Raw genomic sequence first — 22,988 nt, 5'->3', positions numbered from 1 at the left:
CAGCTTGGTCATGGAAAATGTGCACATAAATACACACTGACAAGCTATAAGAACCCCTCAATCATTCCAGACTGGAGATGTATAATTGACCCAGGGGTGGACTTAGTGATTTGGAGGCCCCAGGCAGAGGCCAGCATGAGCCCCCCCCCCCCCCTCCAATTAAAAAAAAGGGATTTATTATTTATTAAAGACATGCAATTTAACAGTGCAAATGTATTACCTTTTAATGTGCCATTAATGTACCATGAACACAACCACTCATGATGTTTATCTGATTGTCAAGCACGTTAATCCAAAAATAATTAAAAATAATCCTTCAATTCGCAAGCCCCTCCAGAGGTTGAAAAGGTTAGGCATTGGCCCTCAAATCTTCAAAAAGTTATAGAGCTGCACCACTGAGAGCATCTTGACTGGCTGCATCACTGCTTGGTATGGCAACAGCACCGCACTCGCCCGCATGGCGCTACAGAGGGTGGTGCGGACAGCCCAGTAAATCCCTGGGGTCGAGCTCCCTGCCATCCAGGAACTCTATATCAGGCGGTGTGAAAGGAAGGACTGGAAAATATTTAAAGATGCCAGCCACCCAAGCCATACACTGTTCTCTCTGCTTCAGCACGGCAGGCGGTACCAGTGCATCAAGTCTGACACCAACAGGCTCCTGAACACCTTCTATCCCCAAGCCATATCACTGCTAAATATACTGAACAAAAATATAAACGTAACATGGAACAATTTCAAAGATTTTACTGAGTCACAGCTCATATAAGGAAATCAGTCAATTGAAATAATTTCATTAGGCCCTAATATATGTATTTCACATGGCTGGGAATACAGATATGAATCTGTTGGTCACAGATACTTTAAAAAAAAGGTAGGGGCGTGGATAATAAAATGGATGGAATAAAATAAAATGGATCAGTCAATATTTGGTGTGACATCTCCGTCGCATCGAGTTGATCAGGATGTTGATTGTGGCCTGTCTTACTCCTCTTCAATGGCTGTGCGAAGTTGCTGGATATTGGTGGGAACTGGAACATGCTCTCGTACAGGTGTATCCAGAGCATCCCAAACATGCTCAATGGGTGACAGTTCTGATGAGTATGCAGGCCATGGAAGAACTGGGACATTTCCAGCTTTCAGGAATTGTGTACAGATCCTTGCGACATGGGGCTGTGCATTATCATGCTGAAACATGAGGTGATGGCGGCGGATGAATGGCACAACAATGGGCAAAGGATCTCATTTTGGTATATTTGTTCATTCCAATTGCCATCGATAAAATGCAATTATGTTTGTTGTCTGTAGCTTATACCTGCCCATACCCTAACCCCACCCCCACCAATGCTGATCAGCAAATCGCTCGCCCACATACATGTGGTCTGCTTTGTGAGGCTGGTTGGACTTACTGCCAAATTCTCAAAAACTACGTTGGAGGCGACTTATGGTTGAGAAATTAACATTAAATTCTCTGTAAACAGCTCTGGCAGACATTCTGGCAGTCATCATACCAATTGCACGCACTCTCAAAACTTGTGGCATTGTGTTGTGTGACAAAACAGCACATTTTAATGGCCTTTTATTGTCTCCAGCACAAGGTGCACCTGTGTAATGAACATGCTAAATCAGCTTCTTTAAATGCCACACCTGTGAGGTGGATGGATTATCTTGGCAAAGGAGAAATGCTCACTAGCAGGGATGTAAACACATTTTGAGAGAAATAAGGTTTTTGTGCATAAGGAGAATTTCTGGGTACTTTTATTTCAGCTAATGAAACATGGGACCAACACTTTACATGCCACGCTTATATTTTTGTTCAGTGTAGTTAACATAATGGCTATACAGACAGTCTCTATGCACACTCACACACAATGACACTTATAGACATTTATACTGACTCTACACACACTGACAATCATCATTACCCTGCTGCTACTCTATTTTCATATATATCCATATACACAGCTACCTCTATCACTTCAGTATTCCTGCACATTTTAAGTATGGTATTGGAACTGACCCTGTAGATTGCTTCTTATTTTCTCGTGTTCTTATTTCTTGTTTTTATTTACTGTGCTTTTGTTCTACCTTATGTTTTTTTGTGCTACATTGATATCGATCACTTCATTGTTGGGTTTGGAGCTTGCAAGAAAGGCATTTCACTGTACTTGTGCACGTGACATTACAACTTTGAACTTGAAGGGGCTGAAACTATCTCACCGGAGAAAGCATCCGAGCGAGCAAAACAGCGACTATATGTGGCCCATGTTTCTGATGCTGTCTGGCCAAAAACAGTATGACATGTTATCATCTTTTTGGCCAGACAGCATCTGATACATGGGCTACATGTACATGTAATTTGCCTATTATCAGCAGCACCTGTCTTTTTACTAAAGACATGCGTATTGTATCCCCCTAGAGTGTAAGGGCCTGGGGCTGGGTTTGTACTAAGCTAACATCTGGAATTGTTTTCAGATCCTTTAGCCATTTTATTTAGGACCCCTGTAGGTAGAACAATTATTGGATGAAACAGTGAATTTACTGCTTTTAGCCCATAGAAACACAGTGAATAACAGATTAATAAATGGAAAAACAGTCCCATTTATTTTCTCTAAAATAAGTATGTTTTGAAGTGTCTGTCCTATATCTGAGGGATATAAAAAGCTCTGGAAAATGTATATATATTTTTTTACCGTGGAATATACCTTTTACATCCATTCATTTTTCTGCCCGGTACCAGGTTACCTTCAGACGAGTCCCGTGACACTTGTGTTCGTGAGAGTCTCATCTTTCTATAGAGGAGTCATATTAGCGTGGTAGCCCAAACAACTCGGACGTTACAGACTTTTTGTAAAATACCAATTTTCTGGAATTCTCCTGGTCTAACAAACACAGCTGTAGCTCGGCAACCCATGGTAGGCCGACGTTACCGGATGCGATGGATTTAAATGGAGCCAATACAACAACAAAAAAGATATCTCAAGCTTAAACAGACAGATTTGGATGTTTTTTATTTTTTTATTATGTATTTATTATGCCTCGAGCGGAGCATGGGGGGGGGGGGGCCTCAAGCAGAGAAATTATTATTATTATTTTTGTTTAATTATGCCCAGCTCATGAGGCCCCTTGATGATGTGAGGCCAGAGGCAATTGCCTCTTCTGCCTAATGGTAAAGCCACCATTGAATTGACCTTGACTTGAGAAGCACAGGAGAGCTGTTCAAACGTACCTTTCTTGATAGCTGGTTGGATTTCAAAGATGTGAAGAAGGCAGTCAGCTGGTTTGCCCCTTAGGGCCACCTTAAGCAACTTGGATGACAGTGGAAGTTAACTTGATAAAACTGCTTCTTTATTGTTAAAAGTAAAAACAACGCGTTTCGGTCCTTGGCCTTCATCAGATTTGAAATTATAGATGGAAAAATGTTAAAGGTTTATTATACATTTCAGATTGGCCCTCTATAAACTCAGCAGGGACCAGTCACGGGAATACAAAATAGCATGATGTGATTGGTTAAAGAGGTAGCAGATTATGAGAAAGGGCAGAAACATGTTGGTTACACTATCCTCCAAGAGTTGCTGAATGACATTCACATTTACTTCGGTTTGCTCCTCAATTCTTGCACCTGTCCTTGGTTAGAGAGTGAAGTAGCAGCATCAGTTCTCTTCCTTTTGCATGGATTTCAATTTTAAGTGAAGTTGATAACTAAAAAGAGCACATGGTTATCAGATATGTTCAAGTCATAGTTAGAGTCATGGTATTTACATTTTTCAAAACGTCTAAATTAATACTCAAAATGCAAATAACGTGATTGAACTATATATAAATGCCCAGTCGATGTAGGAAGAACAAAAAAACGTATGTTGCTAAACACAAATTTCATACAAGTTGGTTCATTGAATGCACCCCATGTTTCCATACCAGGAAGTGTGTGACGTTGGCGCGCTCGTTGAAAGCAAACCCCGGGCAGACGTACAACGATGTTAACGTTAATAGACAGACATTTAACGACTTAAAATAAATATATAGCTACCCTTTCTTGTCACGTTTGATTTTTGTTGCAAAACACACGGGTTGCAGCCATCGGTCATGGAATTATCACCGCTTATAAAGAAGATTGGTAAGCCAAATAACGTTACTGTACCCAACTAGCTACAAAAGTTGCTCCGTGGTGTCGCTGTGATTTTTGTTTTTAGCTAACGTTAGCTAATATGCCTTGATGTCATTCTTCTTGATAGTGCTGGATAGTGCTAACAACTCTTACAACAGTCAGTAGTTGTTGCTACTAATGCACATTCATCCAATATCTAGCTAACTACATTTTGTTTTATATTGAGGGGAAATACCTAGCTAGATAAGGTTAGCTAACCACTAGTTAGCTTAGCTGACTAACTAACCGTAAACTCAACTCCACGATTTAACTACTTCACCGTGGTCTTGTTTTGTACAGGTCACTCCTTGGCAGAGATCAGAGTCCGAGCATTGAAGAGCATCATCTGTAAGCTAGACCACTCTCTCCTCTCTGTCTCTGACCTGGTCCAGGAGAAGATGCTGTTTGTTTACCTGCTGGAGTGGTTTAACTTCCCCGAGGTGCCAATGCAAGAGGAGGTCCTGCAGCTGATCAGTACTCTGTCCAAGGTACCAAAACTGGTCCTCATGACCACAACCTAGTCTGACAACTAGCTAACCTAGAGTACATACTGATGCTAGTATGATTTATTAGCCTTTGACAAGCAACCTGTAGCATTCTTGCATCTTACAAAAATGATTAGAACATATATAGGGAGAGTAATGTCATGTTGAATCAATTTAACATGTTTTTACAGTATACCTGTGGACTGCATGTCTGTATAAACTGTGCTCTTTAGGAACACATGTATTCTGTATTTTTGTCTTCATAGCACCCTACTGCAGCCCAGATGCTGAGAGATGTCGGGGCAGTGGAGTTCCTCACCCAACTCTCCCCCAACGTAGAGCCACCGTTACGGGCCATCATCGACGGCATCTTCGACCTGCTGTTTCAGCTTCCGGAGCTGCTTCCTGCTTGTCCAACCATCTATTCTAATATACACCAGCTACAGAACACCACTACTGCAGGTATGTATCAAGAGATGGAATTATAGAATTAGAATGAATAGAATGGGTGTCCCCATTCAAGTCAATGATTGCATAATGGGTGGACTGGCAGCCATTATGAGTGTACAACGCGATTCTAATATCTCATAACTTTGCAAATATAGGGCCAGCGTTGCTAGTTAGCAACGGCGCTAGTGGTTATCAATGCCACTGGTCCCATGCATTTGTTTAGTTTCTAAATCAGCCACATGGAATCATTACATTGTCTTAACCTGTATTTTTTTCGCCCTAGACCCATGCCTGGAAGTAACAGCCGGAAGTGTACCGTTTAATCTGTGCTGTGATTTGTTAGAGTCAACTCAACTGACATCCCAAAAAATACATTCCATTGCATGAGGCACATCAGTGAGCATAATTTGAATGAACATTCTACATTACCATGGCAATCCCGCATCAGTTAATAGAACATTCAAAATGACCATGGAAATTATCGAATTGCGAGTACACCCTTGAGTTTACCAGTCAAATTGCTAGGGTTAGAGCTTCCAAGCCCGTTCTATTCATTCTATTTCTATGGATAGAATATTATATGCATTGTTTTTAAATTATGGTTTTATGCTGATATTATGCTGCTGTTGTAGTTCCCCTAGAAGAGGACTCTCCAGCGGTGGGCTATTTCCAGACAAAGAGGCCGAGTCACATTGATGTTCCACCACAGAGGATAGCAGGTATTTTACTTCATCCAAATACAGTTATGCAAACTCGTCGCTTTTCGGAGATATTCGCCCTTTTAATCTCAAAATAGGCCATCCATGTGAATCGTGTAGATCTGAATCAAAACATTTTTTTTGTTGGTGGGTCTGATTCTCATATGGAAATCATTGACTGGGCACAGAATGCATAAGTACGGGTCCTACAAAAATAATATCAAACAAAGAGTTTTGAGCGTGATGTCAGAGGTCATATCAGAGTAAGTGTTTCGTAGGCAGGCTCTGTCATCTCTCTACGCCACAAGCTAGGGGGCTGTGTACACTGTGATACGTTTTTAACAAGCGCACAGGCATATAAATTGGTCTGATTTACCAGAACGTCTACTAAAGTTTCCCTTTGCCCTCATGTTTCTTAGCGATTTACATAGTTTTGTTCACACGCTAGTTTTTTTTTCAATGTTAGTTTGGCTTTGATGCAACTGCTGTCCATGAGACATCTGAGATTCTCCACTGTTACCATGGCAACCTCACACCCTTAAAGGGGCAGCTGATAATTTGTCTCGCCTAAGTGACTCATATTTCAGGGTACATTGTGCCTGATTGCACTCCAAAAATAATTTATTCATGAACTCCTTGCAAAAAAATGTCAGCGTAAAGCCATGTATAGCTACTCACTGGACTCTATGATCACTCGGCTACACATGCCTCTCCCTAATGTCAATATGCCTTGTCTATTGCTGTTTTGAGCCTCCAGCCCTGCTCAATGTGCCTTAGCTAGCCCTTTTGTTCCACCCCCCCCCCCCCACACATGCAGTGACCTCACCTGGCTTAAATGGTGCCTCTAGAGACAAAACCTCTCTCATCGTCACTCAGTGGCTAGGGTTACCTCCACTGTACTCACATCCTACCATACCCTTGTCTGTACATTATACCTTGAATCTATTCTTCCACGCCCAGAAACCTGCTCCTTTTACTGTGTTCCAAACGCACTAGACGACCAGTTCTTATAGCCTTTAGCCGTACCCTTATCCTACTCCTCCTCTGTTCCTCTGGTGATGTAGAGGTTAACTCCTGCAGCGCCTAGCTCCACTCCCATTCCACAGGCGCTCTCATTTGTTGACTTCTGTAACTGTAAAAGCCTTGGTTTTATGCATGTTAACTTTAGAAGCCTCCCTAAGTTTGTTTTATTCACTGCTTTAGCACACTCTGCCAACCCGGATTCCTAGCCTTGTCTGAATCCTGGCTTAGGAAGGCCACCAAAAGTCCTGACATTTCCATCCCAAACTATAACATTTTCCGAACAAGATAGAACTGCCAAAGGGGGCGGAGTTAGCCTGCGTGCATATTGGGTCCACGGTCAAACGACCACCCCTCATCACTGTCAAATGCTCCCTAAAACACTTTACCGAGCAGGCCTTTCTAATCGACCTGGCCCGGGTATCCTGGAAGGATATTGACCTCATCCCGTCAGTGGAGGATGCCTGCTTTCTCTATAAAAGTGCTTTACTCACCATCTTAAATAAGCCCCATTCAAAAAATGTAGAACTTAGAACAGATATTGCCCTTGGTTACCTCCAGACCTGTCTGCCCTTGACCAGCACAAAAACACCCTGTGGCGTTCTGCATTAGCATCGAATAGCCCCCGTGATATGCAACTTCTCAGGGATGTCAGGAACCAATATACTCAGTCAGTTAGGAAAGCAAAGGCTAGCTTTTTCAAACAGAAATTTGCATCCTCTAGCACTAATTCCAAAAAGTTTTGGGACACTGTAAAGACCTTGGAGAATAAGAGCACCTCCCAGCTGCTCACTGCACTGAGGCGAGGTAATACTGTCACCATCAATAAATCTACGATAATCAATCATTTCAACAAGTATCTTTCTACAGCTGGCCATGTTTTTTACCTGGCTACCCCTACCCTGGCCAACAGCTCAGCTCCCCCTGCAGCAACTTGCCCAAGCCCCCCTCCCCCTCTGCTTCTCCTTCACCCAAATCCAGATAACTAATGTTCTGAAAGAGCTGCAAAATCTGGATCCCTACAAATTAGCTGTGCTACACAATCTGGACCCTCTCTAAAATTATCTGCTGAAAATGTTGCAACCCCTATTACGAGCCTGTTCAACCTCTCTTTCGTATCGTCTGAGATCTCCAAAGATTGAAAAGCTGCCGCGCTCATCCCCCTCTTCAAAGGGGGAGACACTTTCGACCCTAACTGTTATAGACCTGTATCCATCCTGCCCTGCCTTTCTAAAATCTTCGAAAGCCAAGTTAACAAACAGATCACAGACCATTTAGAATCCCACCGTACCTTCTCCACTATGCAATCTGGTTACTGAGCTGGTAATGGGTGCACCTCAGCCATACTCAAGGTCCTAAACGATATCATAACCGCCATCAATAAAAGATGGTACTGTGCAGCCCTCTCCATCGACCTGGCCAAGGCTTTAGACTCTGTCAATCAACGCATTCTTATCGGCAGACTAAGTAGCCTTGGCTTCTCAAAATAGAGTTCAGTGTGTCAAATCGGAGGGCCTGTTGTCTGGACCTCTGGCAGTCTATGGGGGTGCCACAGGGTCCAATTCTCAGGCCGACTCTTTTCTCTGTATATTTCAGTGGTGTCTCTCTTGCTGCTGGTGATTCTCTGATCCACCTCTACGCAGACGACACCATTCTGTATACATCTGGCCCTTCTTTGGACACTGTGCTATCAAACCTCCAAACGACCTTCAGTGCCATACAACACTCCTTCCGTGGCCTCAAACTGCTTTAAAATACTAGTAAAACTAAGCGCATGCTCTTCAACCGATTGCTTCCGGCCCGCCCGACTAGCATCACTACTCTGGACGGTTCTGACTTAGAATATGTGGACAACTACAAATACCTAGTTGTCTGGTTAGACTGTAAACTCTCCTTCCAGACTCACATAAAGTATCTCCAATCCAAAATGAAATCTAGAATCGGCATCCTATTTCGCAACAAAGCCTCATTCACTCAGGCTGCCAAACATATCCTCGTAAAACTGACTATCCTATCGATCCTTGACTTCAGCGATGTCATTTACAAAATAGCTCCCAACACTCTACTCAGCAAACTAGATGTAGTCTATCACAGTGCCGTCTGTTTTGTTACCAAAGCCCCATATACTACCCACCACTGCGACCTGTATGCTCTTGTTGGCTGGCTCCAGGTCATCTTTAAGTCTATGCAAGGTAAAGCCCCGCCTTATCTCAGCTCACTGGTCACCATAGCAACACCCACCCGTAGCACGCGCTCCAGCAGGTATATTTCACTGGTCCTCCCCAAAGCCAACACTTCCCTTGGCCGCCTTCCCTTCCAGTTCTCTGCTGCCAATGACTGGATCGAATTGCAAAAATCACTGAAGCTGGGGTCTTATACCTCTGCCTCTAACTTTAAGCATCAGTTGTCAGAGCAGCTTACTGATCGCTGTACCTGTACACAGCCAATCTGTAAATAGCACACCCAACTACCTCATCCCCATATTGTTACTTATCCTCTTGTTCTTTTGCACCCCAGTATCTCTACTTGCACATCATCATCTACACATCTATCACTTCAGTGTTGGAAATTGTAATTATTTCGCATTTATGGCCTGTTTATTGCCTTACCTCCCTACTCTTCTACATTTGCACACACTGTACATAGATTTTTCTATTGTGTTATTGGCTGTACATTTGCTTACGTGGAAATCTGTGCTGTTGTTTTTGTCGCAGTCCTTTGCTTTATCTTGGCCGGTTTGCAGTTGTAAATGAGAACATGTTCTTAACTGGCCTACCTGGTTAAATAAAGGTGAAATAAAATCAAATGAGCCAATTTCTGATGTCTATTTGCAGTGAATAACTCCGTTGGATGTCTGAAGTTTTCTACATTTCCCTGGTTGGCTTTGACCACAACAGACCAACACATATTGTCATCCAATGAGAGGTTGGTCTCATCAGAACTTTGTTGAGCAGAGATTTCGCTCTCTTCAGAGTGTTAATGTGATTTTTAAATATAGTTGTTTAACTATGTTTATGTAATTGGAATGAGCTACGTTATCTATTTTTGTTTTGTTTTACCAGTTCTCTAAGGAGTAACAACCACAACTTGGTGAGGACCACGTGTGAGCTCCTACGTGACGTCATCATGCAGGACTTTCCGGCTGAGATATTTCTCCAGCGTCCCAGTATCGTGCAGGCAAGATACTTTATACGTTTTCATTTGTGGTAAGAAAGAACACTCAGTTATCCTGTTCTTTTCCAGTATGGCCAAATAGTGCCAAATAGATGACCAGCCACCACCCGTGGCCTGGGCCTCCACAGGGTCGATAGGAGCTACTAGATGGATTGAATCACTGGTATTTAGAGCCATGACGTCATTAGCTAACAACAGAAGGCAGTGAATCTGAACAGGAGACATATGCCAACTCCAAATACTTAATTCTAGGTTGTCTTTTATTTAGTGTTGTGTTATTTACAGCTCCTACTGTATATCAGCCTATTGTTTCTGGGCCTTTCTGAGCTGGAAGTGTTCAATCGGTACAATAAGTCTTTCATGAATGGTTATAAACTGGACTGTTTGTCATTGCTGTTCTGTCGTATATTGTCATTGACGGAGAGCATCTGAACGCATCCTAACCCTAACTTACATGCCTTAAACCTGACTTAAAGCTGAAATCCGCATAAGGGGACACAGCGCCACTGTTTTCTCCAGCATATTTGTTATTATTTTTAGTTTTAGAGCTGCCAGAATTGAAGAAATATAAATATTTTCCTGGCACCACACTCCCAGAGCCCTCACCTCCTCCTTGTAGGCTGTCTCGTCATTATTGGTAATCAATTCTACTACTGTTGTGTCGTCTGCAAACTTGATGATTTGAGTTGGAGGCGTGCGTGGCCACGCAGTCGTGGATGAACAGGGAGTACAGGAGGTGACTGAGCATGAACCCTTGTGGGGCCCCAGTGTTGAGGATCAGCGAAGTGGAGGTGTTGTTTCCTACCTTCACCACCTAATTGCAGCCCAAATAAATGCTTCACAGAGTTCAAGTAACAGACACATCTCAGCATCAACTGTTCAGAGGAGACTGTGTAAATTGATGCAAAGAAACCACTACTAAAGGACACCAATAATAATAAGAGACTTGCTTGGGCCAAGAAACACGAGCAATGGACATTAGACCGGTAGAAATCTGTCCTTTGGTCTGATGAGTTCAAATTTGAGATTTTTGGTTCCAACCGTAGGGTGTTAGTGAGACTGAGAATAGATGAACAAATTAACTCTGCATGTGTGGTTCCCACTGTGAAGCATGGAGGAGGAGGTGTGATGATGTGGGGGTGCTTGATTTGATTTAGAAATCAAGGCACACTTAACCAGCATGGCTACCACAGTATTCTGCAGCGATACACCATCCCATCTGGTTTGCGCTTAGTGGAACTATAATCAGTTTTTCTATAGGTCAATGACCCACCACACCTCCAGACTGCAAGGGCTATTTGACCAAGAAGGAGAGTAATGGAGTGCTGCATCAGATGAACTGGCCCCCACAATCATCTGACCTCAACCCATTTGCGATGGTTTGGGATGAGTTGGACCACAGAGTGAAGGAAAAGCAGCCAACAAGTGCTCAGCATATGTGGGAACTCCTTCAAGACTGTTGGAAAAGCATTCCAGGTGAAGCTGGTTGAGAGAATGTCAAGAGTGTACAAAACTGTAATCAAGGCAAAGGGTGGCTACTTTGAAGAATCTAAAATATATTTTGATTTGACACTTTTTGGTTACTACATGATTCCATATGTGTTATTTCATAGTTTTGATGTCTTTACTGAGTAGGTGTGTCCACACTTTTGACTGGTACTGTGTGTGTGTGTGTATTCAGACCCCTTCCCCTTTTCAAACTTTTTGTTAGCCTTATTCTAAAACAGATTAAATTAAAAATATTCCTCATCAATTTATACACAATACCCCATAATGACATAGCAAAATCAGATTTTTAGACATTTTTGCACATTTATTAAAATTGAAAAGCAGATGCTTTATTTACATAAATATTCAGACCCTTTGCTATGAGACGAGAAATTTAGCTCAGGTGCATCTTGTTTCCATTGATTATCCTTGAGATGTTTCTACAATTTGATTGGTGTCCACCTGTGGAAAATGACATTGATTGAACATGATTTATAAAGGCACACACCTGTCTATATAAGGGCCAGCAGTTGACAGTGCGTTGTCTGAGCAAAAACCAAGCCATGAGGTCGAAGGAATTGTCCGTAGAGCTCTGAGACAGGATTGTGTTACGGCACAGATCTGGGGAAGGGTGCAAAAAAATATATTTTTAGCATTGAAGGTCCCCAAGAGCACAGTGGCCTCCTCATTCTTAAATGGAAGAGGTTTGGTGATCCAATTGGGGGACAAGGGCCTTGGTCAGGGAGGTGACCAAGAACCTGATGGTCACTCTGACAGAGCTCCAGAGGTCCTCTGGAGATGGGAGAACCTTCCAGAAGGACAACCTTCTCTGCAGCACTCCACCAATCAGGCCAGACGAAAGCCACCTAAAGACTCTCAGACCATGAGAAACAACATTCTCTGGTCTGATGAAACCCAGATTGAACATTTTGGCCTGAATGCAAGTCCTTACTTCTGGAGTAAACCTGCCACCATCCCTACAGTAAAACATGGTTGAGGCAGCATCATGTGGTGGGGATGTTTTTCAGCGGCAGGGATTGGGAGACTAGTCAGGATCGAGGGAAAGATGAACAGAGCAAAGTACAGAGATCCTTAATGAAAACTTGCTTGAGTGCTCAGGACCCCAGACTGGGGAGAAGGTTCATCTTCTAACAGGACAATGACCCTAAGCACACAGCCAAGACAACGCAGGATTGGCTTCAGGACAATTCTCTGAAAGTTCTTGAGTGGCCAAACCGGAGCCCGGACTTAAACCCTATCGAACATATCTGGAGAGACCTGAAAATAGCTGTGTAGTGACGCTCCCCATCCAAACTGACAGAGCTTGAAAGGATCTGCAGAGAAGAATGGAAGAAACTCCCCAAGTATAGGTGTGGCAAGGTTGTAGCGTCATTTAATTTGTATTATTTTATTTCACCTTTATTTAACCAGGTAGGCCAGTTGAGAACAAGTTCTCATTTACAACTGCGACCTGGCCAAGGTAGAGCAAAGCAGTGCGGCACAAACAACACAGTTACACATGGGATAAACAAACATACAGTCAATAACACAATAGAAAAAATCTATATACAGTGTGTGCAAATGTATTAAGATTAGGGAGGTAAGGCTATAAATAGGGCATAGTGGCGAAATAATTACAATGTAGCAATTAAACACTGGAGTGATTTTTGCAATTCGTTCCAGTCATTGGCAGCAGAGAACTGGAAGGAAAGGCGGCCAAACGAGGAGTTGGCTTTGGGGGTGACCAGTGAAATACCTGCTGGAGTGCATGCTACGGGTGGGTGCTGCTATGGTGACCAGTGAGCTAAGGTGCGGCTTTACCTAACAAAGACTTATAGATGACCTGGAGCCAGTGGGTTTGGCGACGAATATGAAGCAAGGGCCAGCTAACGAGAGCATACAGGTCGCAGTGGTGGGTAGTATATGGGGCTTTGGTGACAAAACGGATGGCACTGTGATGGACTACATCCAATTTGCTGAGTAGAGTGTTGGAGGCTATTTTGTAAATGACATCGCTGAAGTCAAGGATCGGTAGGATAGTCCGTTTTACGAGGGTATATATGGCAGCATGAGTGAAGGATGCTTTTTTGCGAAATAGGAAGCCATTCTAGATTTAATTTTGGATTGGAGATGTTTAATGAGAGTGGAAGGAGAGTTTACAGTCTAATTAGACACCTAGCTATTTGTAGTTGTCCACATATTCTAAGTCATACCCAAGAGGACTTGAGGCTGTAATTGCTGCCAAATGTGCAACAAAGTACTGAGTAAAGGGTCTGAATACTTATGTAAATGTAATATTTAAAAATAGATATTTAAAAAAGAAAATCAAAAAATTCTAAGAACCTGTTTTTGCTTTGTCATTATGAGATATTGTGTGTAGTTTGAGGAGGAGTACACATATTTAATACATTTTAGAATAAGGCTGTAAAGCAAAAAAAATTGGAGAAAGTCAAGGGGTCTGAATACTTTCCGAATGCAGTGTATATTTTTGCGGACCCCCTGCAATTACCTTTGCGGACTCCTAGTGGGTGAAATGTATCCTACTCCGTCTTAGGTACTCTGTTTTAATGTAAGTTTGACCATATACCATAAGTTTGATCCTTATTCTCTGATTTTTCCCGTGTTCCAGAACCTCCTGTCCATCCTGAGGCTGACTCCAGGTGAGAGTGAGGCAGGCTACCTGAGACTGCAGGCAGTGGCCTGTCTACAGCAGCTGTGTGTGGGGCTGAGGAGGAGACTTCGTTTCCACAGAGACCCCAGCTTCTACTCCGCAAAGGAAGGTTGGATTACATCTGGATTATTACATTTTTATTTAATCAGAAAAAGAGTTAAGAATATAATTTTCAAGGCCGAGATAGCTTTATAGTTATTACGCCTATGCGGATTTACTTTCACGACTTGGCACAGATTTAGTGTGTGATTCAGTTGACATACCAATTATCACTTGGCAGCTAAAATTAATTTCTGCTCAGACATTGTGTCCTGCTGGGTCCCATGTGTCTGAGTAACTCTCAGATCAGAGTGCATCTTACTTATGAAGAACTCTCTTGTTATTTTTCTTATCTAACTTCATTGTGCCAGGTCCTATTTGTAGTCTAATTCTCTTTGATCAGAGTCAGACCTCATCCTTTCCTACGGATCTCATGGCACTTATCTAAGAGTAGAGGTTTTCTACTCCGGTGTCTTTATTATTATTGTTATGCAGCAAAGGCAAATTCTAGGCAACTAATGATGATGATGATTCTTTTCTCTTTCCCTCCATCTTGCCTTCTCCTCTGTAGACCCAGTGTCCCAGAACTCGTCACTGTCTTACTCCCAGGAGGTGCACGGGGGGGGGGCCCAGCGCTCCCTGGCCTCGTCCCCAGGAGGAGAGTGCTTTCCTCGGCCCTCTGTGGTGGGGCGTAACGGCCAAAGGCCCAGAGGGGACGGCCAAGATGGGGATGCTGCCTCCAACAGGTGTGTGTCTGTTGGTGTGGTTGTCGGTGTTATTTTTACAGTCAGTCCGGACATTTCTAATTGACTCATTTTTTTTACCGCTTGCCTCTCAGCAGCAGTAGCTCTCAGAGAGGTGGAGCTGCAGCTCAGGCCTCCAGGCAGACCGCCCCCTCGCCTGCAGACGCAGCCCAACTAGAGCTGCCTGATCTGGGGGTGGAGGATGTCCTCGTGCTGCAGCTCCAGCAGCTCAGCCTGGCCCAGTTTACTGTGGCCACCATGGAGCATGCCATACCACTGCTCAGGACAGGTAGGAGTGAGAGATTTTTTTTGCCTGTGTGTTCTCTCTCTCTGACTATGTGAAGGTTTTTCAGCCAACATTATTAATGAACAAAAATTTTATCTCCCCCAGACGGCGTGCGTGTGTTCCGGGGTGTGTGTGAGCTGCTGTGTGAGGCGGTGGTCCTGCTGAGAGACGGTGTGTGTGATCTGGTCTGGGACGACACCAGCTTGGTGGGGATGGAGCTGGCAAGTCACAACACCCCTCAGTATTAATATCTGAATATTTACTGATCCACTGACACTAGCTAGCCGACATTAGCTCACAGTGAAGATAAGCAGAGCACAAATGTACAAATATTACACATTTTCCACAGTGAGTGTATAATGAACATGATGTCGTTCTGCAACATGCATGAAAAGTGACACTTTTCAGATTTTTCCTCTGCAGTGTGTGTGCTGGAGGTCACTGAACAGTAAATAGTTAGAATCGTGTACTGTTCTTTGGGTCACAACATTCACTCATACAGATTTGACCATGTAGAGTCATTTGTTATTTGTATCCTGTTAAGAGTGCCTGCTTCTCTGTAATTAGATGTACGCTCTTGTCAAGCCAAGGCCCTCTCTTGTCCTCCTCTCCCACAGCTGTTTAATAGGACCCCCGAGCAGCCCAGGGTCCATGCTGTTTTGTCATCTTTAGCTGGAGACTAGCTTGCTGTGTCACTGCCAGGCTTCTTCAGGGCTCCCCAAATACTTTTTAGTCTGGCCTGGGTTTCTGCTGCCCTCTGCTGGTGTCTGTGCTGTTCTTGGCTTGTGTTTTACAGGGAGAGGGTTCATGATTGATTGATTGATTATGGTTTGTGTTGTTTTCAGAGGGAGAAGCTGAAGATTACCATGGAGACACTGGGTGACATCATGACCTATCATGAGAGCTGTTCCTCAGACTGTCCTGAGAGTTCATTGGTCCAGCACAGACTGGCCTACGTAGCTACAGCCGTCTTCACCATCAGACTGCTGCAGACCATCCTGCCCCTGGAGAAGGTGTCTTTGTTATTTTTTTGCCACAGTACTTTTTGAGCTACATGACTAACCCTAACCAAACAGATACGTTTCTCCTCTCCAGGCCAGTGGTCATCTCCCGGAGAGTGCTGTGGCAGTCCTCTTGTCTCTGTGTCTGGACCGGCCCTTCAGCTTGGCCTATCCCAGCATGGCGGAGGCTGCGGTGGCCTACCTGGAGCAGGTGAACCCTGAAGGCCATGACCTCTACAGGAGGACCAGCCGTGCTGCTCTCTGGATGGAGTCCACCTGCATGTTTCTTAAGGAGACGCAGCAACAGGTACTGAGATAGAGGAGGCTCGTTTGGAAAGGAGTAGTAGGTGCTCAACCAACGTAATACCAGGTGTAACCAAAAACCATGAGAGGATCCTCCTCGAAGAGGAGTAAGATATGGGTGTTTTTGCTGGAAGATAATGTAGATATTACAAAAAAGACTGAGCTTACATGTTTTACTGTTGCACCTGAGTACAATGTTAAGGAGTTTGTTTCTATTCCTCTACAGGGAGATAAGAACTGGCTTGAATTACTGGAGCTGGCAGACCAAGCCATAGATGGCCTTCCATACCACCAACACCTACCTATTGTCAAGGAGTGCATCCACATCTGCTCCTACTTGTAAGATATCTATTACCACTACTACCTCTATTTATGGTAGATTGAGAAGTCTCCTTTCTGTAAGATCAATACTGCTCATAACTCATTTGAGGAATGGATTAATTGATTCATTAACACATTGTCTTATTTGTGGTTGTATCATCAGGTGGAAGTTTGAGCAGGCCAGTCCGCTGCTCCAGACAGAGAGCCAGAGGGTTCTACTGAAGCTTCTGACCCATCCCCTCCTCCCTGTGAAGACTGAGACCTACACCTGCACCCTCAATGTCGTCAAGGTGAGGTCAACCCATAGATCTATTCAATACGATCGGTAATATGGTAATGCTGGCACTTAACAAATGTTTGGTAGGATAACGATATCATAACATTGCTAATGCTTCTGACCTCTCACCTCTTCATGCGAGGTCATCTGGTAAGCATGTTGTTCACTTTTGACCCCTTAGGAGTGTCTGGGGGTTCAGAATGTGGTCAAGCCCGTGTCGTCAGTCTGTAGTGGGGTTAATTTCCTCCTTCACCCCAAAGTCCTCTACCAGATCAGCGCATTTGGACTCCAGGACCCAATTGGGAAGGTAGTGTGTGCACACGCATGTGTTGTTTAGTGACAAATCAATCTGCTTGTCAAGGGTTTGAGGTCATATAAAATGTTGACAATGTGTAGATGTTGCTCTAGACATACAGCGCTGAACCACTTTTTTAAAAGGTCATTATTGCAAAACACAATTTATTCTCAATGGCTAAATGAAGGATAAATGGACAAGAAACAGTTTGGGTGGCTTGTGAAAAAGATGTATTGTTATACTGCTTGCTGTGGGTTCAGGAGTTGATGTGTGATCTATAGGTAAACTCTGCTGCCAAGGATATTCTGCTCTTCCTGCTGAAGTGCCCATTAATGATGACAGCATCAACATGGGACAGGTTCAACCAGGCACTTTACCCAGTCATCCCCATATTACAGGTACTGTGTACACACCACACACACTCAATGTTTGGCATACATTGGTTATAAACATTGAGAGCTCATGAAGTGAAATACAATTTTTACCTTTTTATGTAGTACTTTGGAAGGGAAAATGCCTAGTGGGATTGCACCTTTTCAGAAAATAACAATCAAAGTGAAACGTCTGCATCCGTCTGAGTACAGTGCCAAATATGGAGCTGCTGCCAAGCAATATTTAGTTATCTGCTCATTTGCATATTCTGTGATATTGTAACAGTTTTTACCAAAAAAAGCAAGCTTTTTATTAAACGTTGGTGTTTGAAGCAACTGAAATCCAGACAATTGAACATGAATATGCATGGGCTCTTGACAAGGTCGTCAAGTTTGATTTAATTTGCAGCCTTTCGTCTCTGAGCCTGTCACGTCTGTAGAAACCAGATGAAACATTCTCTAATCATGGTGATGCATATTTATTTACTGTTGTGCTCAGCTGGAATTCCCAGATCTTAGTGTGTGTGTGTGTGTGTGTGTGTGTGTGTGTGTGTAGAGTTACGCAGGCACAGAGGATGCACTGGGAAACTGTGTTCTTCTGATAAGTGAAGTGTCGAACGAGGTGAGAGACGGCGTGTTTCCAAACACAGCCAAGTTGAGAGCTGCGCTACGACTACTCTTCACTAAGGAGCCGGAGTAAGTGAGCGTGTCTGTAGTAGGGGACTGTTTCTCTGTGTTTGTGTGTGGTAGGGCTGCACTATTAATCCCATTTTAATCAAAATTGCAGTATTGAAATTTGCATTTAGCCGTCTAACTTCCATTGTTTTTTCCATTGTTTATTTATTTATTTCTCGAATTGACAGAGTTCTGTCTCTCCTCTTTTGGCCGTTTCCCAACCCCACACATGCCAAGCCCCTCCCCCTGTCACTCAAGCATGCAGTTCCTTGAGCTTGAGTTCATTGACCAAATAACAGCATGCAGTCAAATGATTTTTTCAAACAAGAACGACGCAGCTTTCCACTTTGCATCTACATATTTTACTAGTTAGTTGTTGTGCCCCAAAAAAGTGAGTTAGCCCCTAATGCTAATCGCTAGCTGGCTAACTAACTCCGCTGAGATGTAGCAAATCTTGCTAGCAAACTTTTGCTCTAATACAGGGCGGTACCAGTGGTGGAGCACATTAGCATTGTTTGTGGAATGTGCCTATTTCAATCTAATTAGGGTCTCATGGAAAACACTTACCAACACTTTGGTTCCTACTTTGTCACAACCATCTCCTCCCTTGTCTTGCCAAACAAAACTGCATTCCACGTGCCCGTTGTATTCCACCAATACATTTAGAATTATTATTATATTTCTATGATTCCAACAGTTTACCTTAGACGATTTCGCTCTCTCTCTCTGTGTTTGTGTTTGTGTGCACGCGGTTGCACACAGCGGTTGGAAATCTCGGTTGGAAATCTCGCTCATGGAGAGGTGCATGTGCACTGAAAGACTGCCGCTCCAAATTCGCTCCGTTCATTAAAATCACAGTTTAACCAAAACCCATCTATTTTTGTGATGACATGGACTTACCTATAAGGGTTTCAAGTATTGAAACCAAACCATATGATTTGAATGAAAAGTATTAGAATAAACATGAAAAGGTGAATGTAAGAAGCTCACATTTCAAATAGGCTGCATGTTATATTAAACAGCATATCAACACTGTAAATAGGTCAGGAGCCAGACAGGGAGCCTAAGAAGCAACGGATATAAATTATTTTGGCTATGTTCTTTCAGTTATTTCATGGCTATAGCCTACAAAGAAATGCATTGTTAGGCATTTGCAAGTTTGACCCAATAGGCTGGTAGGGACTTAAAGCACTCAGCATTTAAACAACATTTCATTGTATTAAATCATTATAGTCTATAAATTGTGCATTTAGGCTGTGACTTACTTAGAATTAAATACAAATTTAATGAAAAATGACTTCTTAGTTCATTTGAATTCATTTTGAGAAACATGAGTTTTGGCCAGTCTATGGCTTCAGGCTCAGGCGATGGTGCCTGGAGTGCAGGTCAGCAGCGGGGAATATCTTCTTCACAGAGCCACTGGGAATGTTAAACACCCTTTTGGCCCCTCTTGCCAAGCTGGGCAGAGTTGTTTTATTATTCTGTAGGTAGGCCTAATGGTTTGGAAGCAAAATAACCCAATCAAAGCGGAAAGCTCCTTGAACGTGGGAATATGCCAGGCCTATTGGGCCAAAATCCATTATGGCCTATAGATAATATAACAAAAACGAACGAAACTTTTAAGAGCAGATTGTTTTGTTTATGAATACTTTGCTACAATGACACACTCAGTTATCTATCCACCTCGTTCTTTTCTTTTAACGTGCGTGTAGTAAGTACTCCATCATGCTTTTGGGATACGAGTCTTTTTAGATTCCACAATGATTCTTTAGTTGTGGACACGACATCACCACCTTCTCTCTTGGTCCTCATCTTTGTAAGTCACCTTGATTTTGCACCTGTGTGTGTTTATCAGTTTCTTTATGAAAAAATTTGGTGAACTCCATGACAGTAGATAAAGCAAGGGGCTATAGCAGCACCCAAGTAGCCTACAAATGTGTGCTGGGCCCAGCTCTTAGCTCCGGTCCTAGCTCCGGTCCAGCTCCGCTCACATACTCTGGTGCATGTGTGCATGTGAGGGGAAAGGCGAATTTGTCTGAGTGTGTGTCTTTACTTTTTGAAACTGTCAACTGAATTTGACATTGACTCTCGGGGGCGTTGTAAAACCAGACAACTGTCTCAGTGTTTAGCTATTCTGTTTTCCAACACTGTGTGTTGATGTTGATGGGCATATTACTCCTGTCACTTGTTATAAGCTGATGGACTCAACTCTGTCTCTGGCTGGGGGCTCTTTGTAATGGTTATGGATAACAGCTATCTTCTCCACACAGTCCCTGTCTGTCTATACTGCTTTTGAATGAATATGTATATTTACTCTCTTTATTGTGCTGTGTACTCAGTTAGCTCCTCAGTGTTGTATGGAGGATGTATTAGTTGTATATGAAAGTCCTGTATCTTTGACTGATTCATAGACCCAGAAAGAACAGAGAGAGAAAAGACAGATTGATTATTTGAATGCTTGATCCCATTTTCCCCTCTATGCATTTAGCAGCGGCCAACTGCTGATTTTAAATGTTTGATGACATACGAACACGGCATAAGCCATGGGAAAATGTGGAGAATAGCAGGAAACTAGCTTTAAAACTCCACATTTTCTCCCAGCCCCTGGCAAACTGTGTAGAATTGCAGGAAACTTGCTTTAAAACTGTCAAATGTTCTCTCCACCCCATGGCAAAATATATAGAATTACAGGAAATTAGCTTTTGAAACTGCAATTTTTTTCTCAGCCCCATGGCAAAATATGTAGAATTGAAGGAAATTTGTTTCTCGCTCCCAAAAAAAAATCCCAGGTAAAACACTGATATATCGATTGATTAATAGGTTGATTGATTGATGACCTACAGTCCCATACCTCTGAGTATTTGGTGTGATTGCAGGGTCCGAGCTGCAGCAGTCCAACACCTTCTTCCCCACCTGACCAGTGTAGAGGGGGCTACTACAGTCAGACCAACCCTGGAGGGTCCTGTCCTCTCCTCTCTCCCCTCCCTCTTCTGTCTCAACAATGTACTGGACATCAACCTGGACAGCAGCGACCGATCCTTCCTTAAGGTATGGATAGACGGGCAGCGACATACAGACAACGTTGGCCTTTATCCCGTTGTAGGTACAGATGTATAGTTATGTGACAGACTATACCCTAATGCAGAGTGTACACTACACGACTTTCAAAATCTTAACATCGCTCAGCCTCTTTCATGTATTTTTTGTTGTTGTCTTGCCAACGTAGTGGTGCGCACACTAAACGATCCTGTGCAGACAGGGGGTCACACACACCATTATTCACTTCCTCGTAAGGATTCTCCATACCACCACATTGTCTTAACAAAACAGTCTGATATGATTCGATCAGGCAGTGCCCAGATAGGGCTCTACCTGTGCAGACCGAATGCCATTTTGCCCTTCCAGTCTCCAAAGGGCCCTTTTTGTGTGATTTCTGCCAAAATGATACAAAAAAGTACAGATGAAAGTGTCATTGTTGTTCAGAACACACTGCCTGCAAGTCGTCGTCGAGTTCGCCTCCACCTACCCCGTCCATTGTTGTTCAGAACCCACTGCCTGCAAGTCGTCGTCGAGTTCGCCTCCACCTACCCCATCCATTGTTGTTCAGAACCCACTGCCTGCAAGTCGTCGTCGAGTTCGCCTCCACCTACCCCGTCCATTGTTGTTCAGAACCCACTGCCTGCAAGTCGTCGTCGAGTTCGCCTCCACCTACCCCGTTCATTGTTGTTCAGAACCCACTGCCTGCAAGTCGTCGTCGAGTTTGCCTCCACCTACCCCGTTCATTGTTGTTCAGAACCCACTGCCTGCAAGTCGTCGTCGAGTTCGCCTCCACCTACCCCGTCCATTGTTGTTCAGAACCCACTGCCTGCAAGTCGTCGTCGAGTTCGACTCCACCTACCCCGTCCATTGTTTGAGCCTGTTGATCTGCCCTGTACCTAGCTTGCGCGCTCCTGGTTGTGCCTATTTCCCAGTCTGCCCTGTAAGGATATTGCATGTGCCCAGTATGGAAACATGCATGGCTTGAGAGTTGCGGTCTCTGGTCGTGTGTGTGTGTGTAGCTAACTACCTAGTTTAAATATCAACAGTATTGCCACAGCAGCATAACATTTGATTAACACTTGATGACACTTGATTTAGCCTATATCATCAGTATTTTGGTCTTGTTGGCTGATATGCACAGCAGAGAGAGGCAGAAAGACATGAGGTACATTTTAATCAATAAAATAAATCTAACTAGCAGATTTAAATCAATCAACAACATTGATCAGCTGACAGCCCACCCTCTTTTCCGATGTCGTTAATGTCTTTAGGCGGCACTGCAACTACTTTTTGTCATGTAGTGCATGTGGACACCTGCTCGTCGAACATCTCATTCCGAAATCATGGGCATTAATATGGAGTTAGTTCCCCCTTTGCTGTTATAACAGCCTCCACTAGCACTAGATGTTGGAACGTTGCTGCGGGGACTTGCTTCCATTCAGCCACGAGCATTAGTGAGGTCGGGTACTGATGTTGGGTGATTAGGCCTGGCTCGCAGTCGGCATTCC

At 43.5% G+C, this 22,988-nt stretch overlaps 1 protein-coding gene across 2 annotated transcripts in view; it reads left to right on the top strand.

The window, feature by feature from the left end:
- Positions 1-3,926: 3,926 nt before the first annotated feature.
- Positions 3,927-22,988, top strand: part of rttn (rotatin) — a 69,363-nt gene continuing 50,301 nt past the window's right edge. Inside the window, exons 1-18 of one of the 2 annotated variants that reach the window (XM_031796469.1) lie at positions 3,927-4,114; positions 4,445-4,632; positions 4,896-5,091; positions 5,712-5,798; positions 9,632-9,722; positions 9,860-9,974; positions 14,089-14,239; positions 14,741-14,915; positions 15,008-15,201; positions 15,304-15,419; positions 16,044-16,211; positions 16,294-16,506; positions 16,729-16,841; positions 16,987-17,113; positions 17,282-17,407; positions 17,677-17,793; positions 18,323-18,462; positions 21,318-21,489. In XM_031796469.1, the coding sequence (XP_031652329.1) occupies positions 4,084-4,114; positions 4,445-4,632; positions 4,896-5,091; positions 5,712-5,798; positions 9,632-9,722; positions 9,860-9,974; positions 14,089-14,239; positions 14,741-14,915; positions 15,008-15,201; positions 15,304-15,419; positions 16,044-16,211; positions 16,294-16,506; positions 16,729-16,841; positions 16,987-17,113; positions 17,282-17,407; positions 17,677-17,793; positions 18,323-18,462; positions 21,318-21,489 (2,520 nt within the window). In that variant the 5' untranslated portion in view covers positions 3,927-4,083. The remainder of the gene's footprint in view (positions 4,115-4,444; positions 4,633-4,895; positions 5,092-5,711; positions 5,799-9,631; positions 9,723-9,859; positions 9,975-14,088; positions 14,240-14,740; positions 14,916-15,007; positions 15,202-15,303; positions 15,420-16,043; positions 16,212-16,293; positions 16,507-16,728; positions 16,842-16,986; positions 17,114-17,281; positions 17,408-17,676; positions 17,794-18,322; positions 18,463-21,317; positions 21,490-22,988) is intronic. The other variant, XM_020509050.2, reaches the window with a different exon arrangement.

The sequence above is a fragment of the Oncorhynchus kisutch genome, linkage group LG18, assembly GCF_002021735.2.
Source record: "Oncorhynchus kisutch isolate 150728-3 linkage group LG18, Okis_V2, whole genome shotgun sequence".
In the NCBI taxonomy this organism is placed as follows: Eukaryota; Metazoa; Chordata; class Actinopteri; order Salmoniformes; family Salmonidae; genus Oncorhynchus; species Oncorhynchus kisutch.
This window is presented reverse-complemented; position numbering and strand designations above follow the sequence as displayed.